This window comes from Scophthalmus maximus, chromosome 10, assembly GCF_022379125.1.
Source record: "Scophthalmus maximus strain ysfricsl-2021 chromosome 10, ASM2237912v1, whole genome shotgun sequence".
Lineage (NCBI taxonomy): Eukaryota > Metazoa > Chordata > Actinopteri > Pleuronectiformes > Scophthalmidae > Scophthalmus > Scophthalmus maximus.
In genome coordinates, this window is record NC_061524.1 from 2,514,505 (window position 1) to 2,528,883 (window position 14,379).

A 14,379-nucleotide genomic window follows, 5' to 3' on the forward strand; every position below is an offset into this window, starting at 1 on the left:
CATATATAATCATAATAATTATAATAACCATATCAACAAAGAAATTGGACTAACTTTGGCATTTCCCACTATCTTGTTCCTCACGTCTCTCATCTGGACATAATCACATGCATGCAGATGTGACCCCCCCTCAATCCACCTCCCCCCCTATAATAATAATAATAATAATAACAATAATCATAAAAACTGCACGAGCCTTTGGCGGATTTACACCTGGTTTAGAAAAAGTATCACATCTGATCACATGTCAAAGATCGAGGTGGTTGGAGATCAGAGCCACATGGAATCTGACACATAAAAGACGAGTGTGTAAAAACTGGCAGGTAATATATATATATATATATATATATATATATATATATATATATATATATATATATATATATATATATATATATATATGTATATATATATATATGTATATATATATATGTATATATACGTCCTTTTTGTTATTTCAGGTAAATATCAACACTCAACTTTGACGTTAATGATCTTTTAGAGGAAAATCTGCTGCAAATCATGTACCTGACCCGACCTCGGGGTCACACCCGGAAATTCCACCTTCTTTTCGTTCATAGACCCGAGGGATGATTCTGTCATGAAAAACACATGATGTCAATTTTTTTTTGTCTTAACCAAATGCCCCCCAAAAATGGATTTGTGAGCTTAACTATGTCATACACGTTATTGTAGATTAATATCTGTTGTTTATCTGCTCTTATTCACTTTTTTCTTGTCCCCATTAGTTTTGACGAGGAGACTTGTCCACTTCTAACCTGCCACAAAATTAAAAACATCATAAAATGACGTTTCTTTACCATCAAACTAAGTGTTGCAGAGCTTTCAAAACTCCAATCACAAGCAAAGAAAAACATATTTGAGTGTTTATTTATTCTTTATTTTTTTATTTCGCACTTACAAAAATGTCAGGTAATAAAAAGTAGTTGTTATACACCATAAAAACAATATAAAAACATTGTGTTCACCATCACAAAAATGAATTACAGTATTTTTTTTTTTAAAGGAATAAAGGCACATGTTGCTCCCTCGAATACCCCTTACTGTATTTACACCAGGATTTATTTTTTATCTATATAGTCGCTTTTTTTTTATTGGTTTGACACTCATTTGCGTGTATGTACATGAGTACAGCTGCAAGCACACACAAGTGGACACAAACAATAACTCACAGATTCACGCGGTCGCTCGCTCGTCCATCACACTCTGCTCTGTGACTTTTGTAGGAAACTTTATGTTTTTCTTTCTTTTTGACAGCAATAAAAAGAGATTGTAGCAAGTTTAACATCCTCGAAAAAATACAGTAAATGATAGAATGAAACAGGGCGAGGGCAGAAAGAGAGAAATCACTATTAGGCACAGTTTTTTTTAAATATATACATGTCACTCAAAGTTTATGTTTCCTTACACATGAGATACACAGATGAAAGTACAGTTAAATCAGATTTTTTTTTTAACAGAATATTGTTAAATATGGGGTTTGTTTGTTGAACCACTTCTTTTTTTTGTTCCTGGAGCCTCAACCTGAGAGATTCATTTTTATATTTTCAATCTAAATCCAAGAGTGATTCGTTATTTTATAGAGGACACAACACAAAATCAAAATTATTTAAAATATGGCACTTTTTTTTGATAATGCACAAATCTACTTGACAAAACAGTGTCACTGTTACAACGTGGAGCTTGGAAGATGATCCCAACGTGTTTTTAAAATACAGGATTCCTCATCAATAGAATTTTTTTGTAAGGATATGCGACGACTTATTATGGGTTAACGTATAACAATGTAAATAAGTAGACGTTACTTAATTTAAATGCAATCTGAAATGAAAATGGACATTTTCACTTTTATTGCCAAACAATATGTTAAGGTCATATTTATTTTTGGAACCGATCTAAAAAAAAATTTTTTTTCGAAAAGTGGAAAACACTGGCGACTTAAATGTGTTTTTTCACACGTAAATACGAAACACATGAAGGAAATATGAAAGTTCATGTGAGGGCGTGGTAAAGAAACCATACGTTAGATGAAATACAAACAATAACAGAACCACCAATACATTTTTTTTTAATATCAGCGTTCAGTAATTGCACATAAAAAAAATAAGGAAAGTAGAAAAGAAAATTTCGTCAAACTACCGACCCGTGTCAGATGTTCTCACCACAACTACACACCGACACTTATTGCTGTTCGGAGAGAAGATAATTGAGCACCTCCATCTGCTACAGGCGGCTGATTCTTTTTTTTCTGCATGAATCCTCTTTCTTTTTGTAATAATGCCAAAAAAACAACAACTTTAATACCGTCTCCTTGAAAAGCTCGGGTCTGAAATGAGAGGAGATTTTCCTCCAAGGTGCAGCGCAGCTTCTCCAGGTCACAGTTTGATTCTCTGACGGCAGCTGGAAAAAGGTCAAACCACCGTTCATCTCCATTGACGTTTAAAAGTTTTTAAATCATCTTCATTCTCTTTTGAGGTGGTCGTGGAAACTATTTCAAGATGTTATACGAATGGCCCCGTTGTGATTGGAATGTAATCATCAGGACGTCACATTTTAGAACAGTTCATCTCTTTTGTGAATTTCCAAAATTTCAAAAAACGCAACAGGACGTCAACGCGTGACGCGTCTCGAGCGTTTCGCGTCTTTGCTTGTGTTTTTCTGCTCGGCTGGAAAACCTCATCACGGCTCCACATTGTTTTTTCTCTTCGTCTTTCTTCAACCTCATACCCCCCCTCCTCCTCCTCCCCCATCTCTCTCTCTCTTCAAGGTGGAGGTTGTTTTCCCATACCACAGGAAGCGTCGCACAATGTGTCCGGGGCTCAGGAGACAGAAGATAACGCCGGACAGGAAGGGGCGGGCACGGCCCAGATGGACAGGAAGTCCCGTTTGGTTTCGCTGATTAAAGGGCAACGGGAGAAGAGGACGGCGCGAGGGAGATTCGGGTGAGGCAACAAACGTGGAGGGAGGGGGGGCGACTGAGAGTGAGGCTGCTCAGATTATATATATGTGTGTGTATATATACATATATATGTATGTATGTATATATACACACGTATGAATCTAACAGGAAAGCATCGCGAGGGCTTCCAGCTATTGTATCCAGCGTTTGTCAGATTCCGCGCGAGCCCAGAGGTTTTAAGGAAACGAGTCTGAGTCCAAGCCAAACAGAATAAACGGGAGAATAAACAAACTGCGAGTTGGCTACACGCTGGGCTTCACATCACGCTGACAAAAAACAACAGGAACCGTCGCGAGACTCATTCAGACGGATTCATTTCGAAAAATTGTCATTTATCTCCAGGCGCTGAATTTGAACAATAAGCTAAAAATGTCTGGTGTTTTTATTTTTTTTTTAAATTGCTAAGTAAGTCATTGATAAATACAGTTCCTGGTTGGACACAGGCCTCGTCCCAGAGGGTCGGGGGTCAAACAGTCGTCCCTGAGGACGACCTCATGATCTAACTGGAGAGCGAAGAGACATCTTGTCCTGGCAACTTGAATTATTGAGGAGATGAATCCACGATGGAGCAGAAGTGAAAAGTTAATCTCGTCGTTGACAAAAAATTGTGATTCAAGGAGTTGAGTTTCTGCTGCTTTTTTTGTTGTTGTTGTTTTAAATCAATGTAAATTAGATTTATTTGTGTTTTGGACATTTGGTCACTTATGATAATGAAGATGAAGAGAATTATCATTCATTTCAGACATGATCCGCGACACGCTATTACGTTTTTCACGAGGCTGTCAGAGTGATTATTGGATTCTCCTGTTCATACCAGGACCATTTCTTTTTTCAAAATAATTTGTTGTGTATCCATATTTTGAGACAAATCCCTTTTTCAGATGGAAACTAATAGTTGGAGAAACCAAAGCATCACATCAACTTGCACGAGCAACTTCCCACGTCCAAATTGTTGAAAAAGCAACCAACTACGCACAATAAAACGCTGCAGAATCAGACTAAAACAATGCTTACAATGACGTCGAGACTTTACGACCCGGACAGTAGCCAGAAAGGATGAGAGGTTAAAGTTATCGGGGCCACCTCCAGCTGCCCGGCCGGCTGCTCTCCGCCACTCGGCGCTTCCTGATCTGTGTGAATGACTCTTGTTCTCGTCGTCCCTCCGAGGATTCGGTCTTCTCATCTCCACAATAAGTGTGATGATGAGTTCTGTCGAATACAAAGCCGGGGCCCGAGCTGTAATTCTGTCTGGACGGCCGCGCTGCCGTTTCCTTCTCTGTCCATTGTTCTCTCCTCCGAGCGAAAGAAAGAGGATTTGGGAAATGACTCCTCATCAGATGGTTGATTTCAGACAACAGCGAAAGGGGAAAGAGATTTTTTTTCCTTTTCGAGGTTTGGTTTTTCTGCTTTGCAAAAAAAAACTACAAATGCCGAATGTCAGGATCTTTTGAGACACGTTATCTGAAGTCTTTCTTCGCTCGGGACAAACAGCTGATGTCACGTCAGGATGCATGACTGCATGTAGAGGAAGAATGAACACATGTATCACGGGAACAGACTGATGCTGAACAGCACACGGACAGAACACGGCTCGCCGCGATCAAACACTTCAAACTATGAAAAAACAATAAAAAACCTCAACGATGATATTTACAAATCTCCCCCCCCCCCCCCCAAAAGAATCACCTCGTTCTCTCCATGTTTGAGGCCCTTTCTTTTTTTTTTTAAATGTAAAAAAACAACAAGTTCAAAGTTGAAAAAGATTACAGGCGAATAGGAACAAAAAGAGAGTATGGCAAAAAGAAAATGCTTTTGCTTTGACGTGCACCATTTTGCATCTCCACTAAGAGACGGAAAAATAAACGGAAAACTGTTAATATTCTGATATTAATCTCGTAAATGTGCTCAGATCTGGACGTCGAGTGCAAAGTATGATAGTTGGAATGTGTTTCCTTGGTTGTTCATTAACTGGAAGGTGTATACTGTGTGTAGCTGGATATCAGTGCATAGAAAGGAGACGGATCAGGATATGAACTTTTTTTGCGTGCAGTGCTCGGTGCATGGGGAGAGGGGACGCAAAATGGTGGCGCGCACGAAAAACCCAAACGTGAAGAAGAAGTTTGTACAACGTCGCCGTCGACCTCCGCGATCGACTCCGACGGGACGAGGGACACGTCGTCGTGATGAAGATCTCAACTAAATCCTCTTTCAAACATCTTTAGCTTTCGTTTAATCCTCTGGCGTTCCAACATCTCCCCGTTGGAGAGAGACGCTCTTCCCCTTCGAGCTTCCTCGAGTTTGATGTGGGGAGTGAACAAACCGATTCAGAGAATTACTCTGTGTGACAAAAGTTCGTTGGTGACGCTGCACCGGGAAAAGTCGCTCCTGGATTCTGTTTTCAGACGGCCGGAGAAGAAGCTCCTCGCCCAGAAACAAAATGGACGACATGAAAGCATGGATCTATAAATGTGTGTGAGATTGATCGATGTGTGTGTGTGTGTGTGTGTGTGTGTGTGTGTGTGTGTGTGTTTTGGCATCACGTTTCCCCGGACGTCGTCCGTCAGTACTGGTGGTAAAAGTCGGGCGCGTCCACTCCGTACAGCTCGGCCAGGGTCCTGAACCGCGGCCCCCAGTCGTTCAGGAAGTCGTAGTCCAAGTTGGAGCCGGTGGACGAGCTGCCCAGCGAGCTGAGGCTCTCGGCCAGCGACTCGGCGCCCTCGTAGCCGTAGATGTGGAGCGTGTCGTACGGCACGCCGTCGCGGTCGTGGTCCGCCTCGTCCTTCTTGGACTCGATCATGGCGGCCATGTCGCCCTTGCACGCGGCCGGGTGGTGGTGGGGGGCCTGCTGCTTCTGCACCATGGCGTAGAGCGAGGGGTGCGGGTGGAGGCGGTCCGAGTGGCGCAGCAGGGAGCCGTCGTGGCAGGCGGAGCTGAGGATGGAGACGTCGTAGCTGCAAGGGAGGAAAGCATTTTCCATTTCAAGACCATATTTGACATCAGAGTACGAATAGCACGTTTTTTTTATTATTTAAACATTATTAACTTCCAATTTCCGACATCACCTGTTCCAGGACTGATCCTTGTATTAAAAGATTGATATTTTGGGTTAATGTGTATTTCATCATCAATAGGTACTACTTTATCCTTCCGCCTGTCACGGTCACGTGTGAACTACGGCTCTGTAGATACAGTAGTGGCACAAATATTTTTCCATACTCTCTGTTCTTTTTTCGCCATACTTATCCAGACCTGGAAATGACTAAAAAAATAAATTCCATACTGCGTAGGAAACCCTGTTGTATATCAATTAGCCGAGAGCCGGTTGACTCCTCGTCGTGGGACCAGAGCTCAACACTGAAACAGTGCAATCAGAGGGAAATAAAAACATACAAACAACCTACAACAATGAAATATAATATTTAGTCAGATTTCACAACTAGAAAGAAAAATTGTTTTTCTAAAACATAAAAGTCTTTAAAAAAAACAAACACAATCTAACATAGTTTTTTAATATGACGAGAACGGCACATCCTGCATATGTGGATGAGGGTATATTATATTGGATTATTAACGGTTTTTCAATACTTTTTAAAAATAGATTGAGATTAGATTGAGAATAGATGAAACTTTAATGATTTCTGTCGGGGGTAAAGTGGGTCAGCAAATTGAAGGATAAGACGAGAGGATAAATATTGCAGATGGGGGAGTTTTAATATACATGTGTAGGGATGAAGTGTGTGTACTGTAAACAGAGCAGAGCAGGACATCTATAGAGAGAAAATTAATATATATGTACAATATTTGTATATAATCATATGCATTCATGAGGACTATTTGCAGATCAGATGATTTATATCTAATTTTCTCTGTGAACAATTTGTGTTTTTATGACTCTGTTAGTTCTGACTGACGTTAGTGATGATTTCAAGTTACAGTAACATAGAAAAACAATTACCCGTTAGTGTCCATCTCTCCTCCTCCCTCCTCGTCGTACGTGACCAGCTGCTCGTGGATCTCGCCGCTGTTCTTCATGTTGGCCAGAGAATCCTTCCGGTAGCGTTTCCTCATCACGAACAGGATCACGATGACTTGAGACACACGGCAGAGAAGAAAAGTTCAGCGGGACACATGCTCAGGTAATATGAAGTTGACTTATTATAAAGGAAAAACAAGAACAACGAGGCTGAGCAATGTGCTGTTTCACCCAAAACTTACATTCTCAATCTCCGCCTGTCCTAAATGTTGTTAAAATGTTATGTATTTGTGAAAATATGATTCAAAATGTCTTATCGAATCTAGAGCTGCAACAGTTTATCGATTTGTAGTCGAGTCCAGAATTAATCGACAACTATTTTGATAATCGATTAATCGGTTCAAGTAGTTTTTATGGGGGAAAAAAGGCAAAATTCTCTGATTTCAGCTTCTTAAATGTGAATATGTTCTGGTTTCTTTGCTCCTCGGTGACAGAGAACTGAATATCTTTGGTGTGTGGACAAAACAAAACATCATCTTGGAGTTTTGGGAAACATGATCGACATTTTTGTGGATATTGAGGACATCCCCAGAAGAACACAAACACGGACCAACACTTCTATGAATTTTAAAAAACATGAGAGAAAATTAGGCCAGAAGAAGCAGAACAGGACGGGGGGGGGGGGGGGGGGGGGGGGGGGGGGGGGGGGGGAGGCACTAACGAGAGACTGGAAAACTGAGAGAAAATGAGGAGCGGATGGTTTAAGGGGTCGGAGAGCCAGAGAAAGACAAAAGAGAGAGACGAGGAGAGGACGAAAGGTTCACCAACTGCTGGAGGGGAAGTGGAGATGAGTGTGTGAGCAAACAAGGTGGAAGGAAAGACGATTGGAACTGGCAGCTGACAAAGACATAAACAGAAAGAGAGAGAGACAATGGAACGAAGAGTGGAGGGGAAACAGAGGACAGGAAGTGAGAGAGTGCAGACAATCAAATGTAAATGGTTCGAAAAATGTTGTTTATGGTCAAATGAGAAACAAATCGAACAGCAGGAGTTATGACTCCTCAACAGGAGCAAAGATGGACGGAGCGGAAGTGACCGCTTTCATGGAAGCACAAAGTTCCCAGAGGAAGCGGGAAGCAGCGGCTGTTCTCCTTCCCTGCACCTGCACCTATTGGACGGTACCAGCTGTCAATCACACGGTATCCACGCCCCCCCACCCGCCAATTTATACGGTGCGTTATCGTCTATTCTTACTCGACATGGGACCATAATGTACAAAATGAACCTCACGCTGTGTATTGAAGAAGACTTGACACTAAGGATTGAACCATAAACTGCTCAGGAAAAGGTTTCCTGACGTTCACGGTGCCGGTCGTTCGAGAGACCAACAGGTTTCAGGCCCCTTCCTCGATGGCGTCGCTTTACGGACCGGGTGACTACGTCCATTTTTTTTTAATATGCAGTCTGTACGGTAAGGACTTCACCAACACACGGAGACCGTTTTTGTCTTGACATTCAGAAAGCACCACATATTGAAAGAACTAAGGATTTGGATTAGAGCCGCCATCGCTCGCACGAGTACCTTATTGATTTATGACATCATTTGTGCAGAAAAGAAAAAGAAAAGGGAGGGAAGAAGTGTGCAGCCACGATAATGTGCCGTGAAAGGTTCAACATGTTTTAAAAATAATACTAATGATGAATGATGGATAGCTTTACCCTTAAAAAAAACCACCAAATTGGCTATGATTTAGTCCGCGGGCTGCCAGCATCATTAATCTGCCAGTCTGAGAAGTGACTGGGTCGACAGTTACCTCGGTGGGTGATTAGTTGTGCTGCTCAGCTACATCCGGCCCAGAAAGTGGAAAAGTGAAAAACACCGGGAGGAGACGCGGCCAGAGAAGTAACTAACGAGGAGTCATTAAATATAGACGTACACCTGACGATGACATTTAACATTTAAATTGCACTGCATTCATTTTGTCCACACCAAGTTATGGAAGTCTGTTTCCGCCAGTGTGAGGAGAAAAAAAAATTGAAATACTACGTCATTATTTAGAGATACTTTCTCATTATTTTGAGAAAGTTTCTCATTCTCATTTTTAGATACTTAGTAAATATTTTTGAGATACTAAGTCAATATTTTGGAGATAATAAGATAATATTTGGGATAAGACAATATTTTGAGTTGATAAGTCAATATTTTGAGATAGTTTCTCATTATTTTGAGATGATGAGTCAATATTTTTGAGATAATAAGACAATACTTTTGAGATAATAGGTCTATATTTTGGAATACATTCTCATAATTTTTTTGATACTAAGTCAATATTTTTGAGATACTAAATCAATATTTTTGAGATAATAAGATAATATTTGAGATAATAAGACAATATTTTGAGATGATAATAAGTCAATATTTTTTATATTTTCTCATTATTTTGAGATACTTAGTCAATATTTTGAGATAAGTCAATATTTTTGAGATACAAAGTCAATATTTTTGAGATAAGACAATATTTTTGAGATAATAAGACAATATTTCTGAGATAATAGGTCAATATTTTGATATAATAAGTCAATATTTTTGAGATGCTAAGTCAATATTTTGAGATAAGTCAAAAAAATTGAGATAATAAGTCAATATTTTGAGGTACTAACTCATTATAATGACTCACAGGATCTTTTTGTTTTTCATCAAACAGTTGACAGAAATTAAAAAAAAAGTTTATCTTGCTTCACGTCCTGCGACTGGAGCTACTGAGGTGGAGGGAATGAGGAACAGGGGAAGCAAAAGGAAGGAAGAGGAAGAATAAAAGGAAAGGAGGAAACAAATGAGGAGAGCAGCCAACGGCCGACAGAAGGACGAAGGGAAGAAGAAGAAGATGTAGGAGAAATCAGAGCTGAGGAACGACAGATGAGGAGAAGGACGAGACGAAGGACACATTTGACATTAGACGAGGCCCCGAGCCTCCGTCCCGATGTGAACCGCTCTCCCTTCAGACGGATGGGCAGCATTAGCCATGCCTTTTTAGTCGAGGGCGAGCGGGACTAATTTAAGTTTGCATGGGAAACCAACAGATTAATCTTTTACAACACATGCTTCTGCAGTTTAATAAGCTCCGGAGATATCAGACTTAGAGGAGCGGAAGAGCAGAAGAGCAGAAGAGAAGAAGAAAAGGAGACGAAGCCCCCTTTCTCTTTTGTGGGGAAAGAGAAAAACGGTCTTTTTGGTGTCAAACCCCTCCCGACTTCTTGTGAGAAAAGACGGCGCCTGTGAACGGGTTGCACGGCAAATTGCTTTGGGCTCCGGCAGATAATGACAAGTGCATTAAATAGTTAATCTGGCCTGTGTTGGGGGGGGGGGGGGGGGGGGGGGGGGGGGTGTTTGATAAGGAAGAGGGAGAGACGGAGAGACGGAGAGACGACCCAGAGGGGGAAGAGAAAGAGGAAGAGAGAGATGAACCGAGGGGGGAAAGCAGCGATAGCGGAGGAGTGTATTAATAGTTAATAGGTTGAGTGTTTGCTGGTGTTTGATAAGCAGACGGCACCTAAAGACTTGATAAACTCTCCTCATTACCACTCCCATTCTTCTGCTGCTGCTTTTTCCCACAATCCTCCTCTTCTCTCCTCCTCGCCGTCTCTCTCGTCTTCTTCCTCAACCTCTTTCTGTCTCGCTCCGTCACTCAGTCTGTCGGTTTCACCCCTTTCCCGTTATCTTCGTCAAAGTTTTCTCTCTCTCTCTCTCTCTCTCTGTCTCTCTCTCTCTTTCCATCCGTCACTCCGCCTCCGTCCCTCTTTATCTCTCACTTCTTCTTTTCTCCTCTCCTCCCAGATCCACTCTCTTGTTGAGCCAACTATCTCCAGTGTGTGCTACTCATCCAACATGACAAGTGTTTCTCTTTTTGTTCCCCGCAGAAAAAGAAAAATAGAGAGGAGCATTGGGGGGGGGGGCGCGAAGGTATCAAAGAGAATTGCGAGCGCACAACCTGCAGGCATTATTTCCACATCCGCCGCTGCATTATTCATAAAATCAACAACACCGGCAGCGGAAAAAGTTCCCCCCGCTTAAAAAAACCCTCAAATCTTATTTATCGCAGAAGCGAAAGGGCTGCACGCGTCCTAATCACTCCATGTTTGGCTTTTTGCTTCTTTTTTTACATCTATCATTGATGTCGCCCTCATGAATTCCTCTCGGAGGATAAAAACAAACTCGGGAAAAGTCTTTTGGCACCTTTGTGTCGACAGTCTGTGAGACAGCAGAGTTTCTTTCGTGGATGTCTGTTTTTTTCCGGCTCGCCATTCCCGATTCCAACTACTACAAATTTTTATGAATGTCCAAACATCGGTGTTTGTCAAACCCCGAAACAAACCCCGAGCCGCACAGGAAGTCATGCATTTTATTTCCCCCACATATGTATATATATATACATATATACGTATATATATGTATATATGTATATATACACACATATATATACATATATACGTGTGTATATATATGTATATATGTGTGTGTATATATATGTATATATACATATATACGTATATATATATGTATATATGTATATATACTTGTGTTGCGCCTCAGACTTGTTCACACCAACAGATTTCCTTGAACGACACATCGTGTTATTTTAACAGGCAAACTACAAACCAAAGGCTGAGTTGGCTACGTGAAAAACAGGAAGGAGGAAAAAGAAAGACGTTCAGATCTGAACGTGAACCTACCCAGTATGGTCAGTATGCAGAGCAGGATGGCGATGAGGGCGTGGACGCTCACCGACATCGTCCGGGCGCTCGCCTTGCACTGCGTGGGAATCCGCCTGGCGTCGCAGCGGCACAACTACGACGGGGCGGCACGAAAAACAATCAGATCGATCGGTCACTCGATCGGTCGGGGGGACATCCGTGAAATAGATATAATAGACACGTTGATATTTATCAATGACACAATTTAATTTTTGCTGTGCTGAAACAATCCCAGAGTAGTTTAGTATGACACAAAAACACACACACACACACACACACACACCTTGATCGCCAGTGTGGTGATGCTCGTCTGGGCGGGTCGTCCTCCGTCGCTGACGCCCACGTCCACGTTGTAATCCCTGGGGTCGTCCAGGCTGAACGGGCCCTGTTTGACCAGGATGTCCGCCGTGTTGTCTGCGCAAGCAAGTGTACGAAATTGACTGACACAGCTCTAATTCGCGTGACCCATCATCACCTGCGGCCTTCACCGCAGCGCGCCTGATATTTGAGTCTGCATGAGTCAACATTTTAACAGATTAAAAGCGAGATATGACACGCGACGGCGAGAGGAGCGGCGTTACATGAAGGGGCGGGCGGATCATTTTGTGGTTATCTATGGAGTTTGGTGCGTTCAGGATTACAGGTCAGATGATGGCACGCGGCTTTAAAAAGAATCATAGGCGGAGGACAGAAACACGACCTGACCAACAATGCGGTCATTGCTCAAACCTCCCCCCCCCCCCTGCCCCGAGACAGGAAGTAGTTTTCCTGCTGAGACGATGGGCTTCACAATATCCCACCGCTGGAGGAATTCGGCAGAACACAATGGCAGGAAACGACGGAACCGAACACTTCGACTCACTGGGAAACGCTCAGACAAAGAGACACGAGAGTAGGAGCTCTGGTTTACAGGCAGGTAAAAAAACAAAACAACCCACAGCATATTTGACATTTGCACATATTGGACGTTGAATACAAACAGTATTGTTGCTTGTATTCGATCCATCCTGAGACGTGTTTCGCATTCTCCAAAATGACTCGACCATTCGGATGTCTCACCATACCGCCGCCAAGGAGGTTATGTTTGAGCCCGTGTCTCACTTTGTTTGTTTTGTTCGCAGGATTTCGTAATAAACGACTGAACCGATTTCCGCGAAACTTGGCGGAGGGTGTTCCATTTTGGCGTGGACGCAGATTCAAGGGTCGAATCGAGGATTTTTTTCTTCTTCTTTGTTTTATATCGCGACAATAAAAACTAGGCGATCGTTGTTCGGCCTTGACGGAGGTTCGTTCTCTTCTGAGGGCGATTCCAGTTGGAACGAGCCTTCAATTCTACAACTGCATGACGGTTTAAATCTCCTGCATCTTTAAAACTTTATTGGAAGAGCAGTTATCTTCCTCCTTCGTCAGACAACCGCCACTCAGCAAGTTCATTAACTGCTGGAGACAGAGGACAAAAAGTTCTCACGTGTCAAACAAATCGCAGATAATTTCACTTATATTTCTTTTTGGGATTGGTTAGATTCCGCTACAGGTATTTTCCCAGTTATCTGGTTCATCTTGACTTCTCTCATGAAGGTTCAAAACCTTCTGATGGGGCTCGCCCAATCGAGGTTCCTTTGGTCTCGTCGACATATTTGATGTCGCGACTGAAGGTGTGAGAGTGGGAGGACGCGGGTACAGACGCAGCCCCGACGAACTGAATGAATGATGAAAGCGGCGTCTGTCCTCCCTTCATCTCGTCCCGTCTCCTGCTCCCCTCTCCGTTTGAGCTCTTCTCCGTTTCCCTGGATTCCCAGTATTCGTTACTCACTGTTGGCTTCTTTCCGTCTCTCTCTCCTCCTCCTTCTCATTAGACTCTCTTTCTCTCTTCGTCTCTCTTTTGTTTCCCTTCCTTCCTCCCTCCCCCTCCTCCTCCTCTCCCTCTCGTCGTGTCGTGTGGCCTGAACACCAAGGCCTGTCATTTTGTGTGTGTGTGTGTGTGTGTGCGTGCGTGTTTCTGGATCCCATCATTTCATTGCAAGGTTGTTGTTTTCTTTTGCGAGTTTTAAAGAGCTGGTTCTTGATGAATATTTAAAAAGCCTTCACTTTGCAGCTCGAGCGTGTGTGTGTGTGTGTGTGTGTGTGTGTGTGTGTGTGAGCCGTGTTAAGTGGTGTGAGGTGTTGTCAGATCATTTTTTCGGAGGCCACACTCCCGAGGAGCCACCAGGGAGAACAAGAGGTGCACTTATCAAGCAGTTCTCCACCTCCTCTTGCTCCTTTCTTGTCCTCCCCTTTACCTTTTTTACCTTTCTCCTCCTCTCTTCATCCATCAATTTCTATCTCCCTCGTCCTCCCGTTCTCTCCTCCTTCCTTCTCAACTTGTCATCTGATGTGTCTGGAGCCATCTTCCCTTCTTGCATCATCTCGCCGCCCCTTCGCACTTCACCGCCGTCCTCATTCCTTCCTGCGATCCTCGTCCCTCTCTCTTTTTATCTGTCGTGTCCCGTCCTGTCATCTTTGTCTCTTTCCCCTCCTCTGTTTCTTGCGTCCGCTCACCTTGTTTCCTCTCTGTGCCCGTTTCTCTTCTCATCTCTTCCTCCATCTTCTCATTTTGGGCCAGTTATCGCCTCGCCCCTCTCATCTCTCCTCCCCCTTCTCTCACCGTCTATCATCTTTCATCTGTTCATTTCTC

At 42.7% G+C, this 14,379-nt stretch overlaps 1 protein-coding gene across 1 annotated transcript in view; it reads right to left on the bottom strand.

Annotated features, from left to right (window-relative positions):
• Window positions 1-879: 879 nt before the first annotated feature.
• Window positions 880-14,379, bottom strand: part of cdh5 (cadherin 5) — a 34,224-nt gene continuing 20,724 nt past the window's right edge. The window contains exons 12-15 of the mRNA XM_035606226.2: window positions 11,989-12,119; window positions 11,685-11,799; window positions 6,936-7,068; window positions 880-5,931 (exon numbers count right to left, since the gene is read on the bottom strand). Coding sequence (XP_035462119.1) covers window positions 5,541-5,931; window positions 6,936-7,068; window positions 11,685-11,799; window positions 11,989-12,119 — 770 coding nt within the window. The 3' untranslated portion in view covers window positions 880-5,540. The remainder of the gene's footprint in view (window positions 5,932-6,935; window positions 7,069-11,684; window positions 11,800-11,988; window positions 12,120-14,379) is intronic.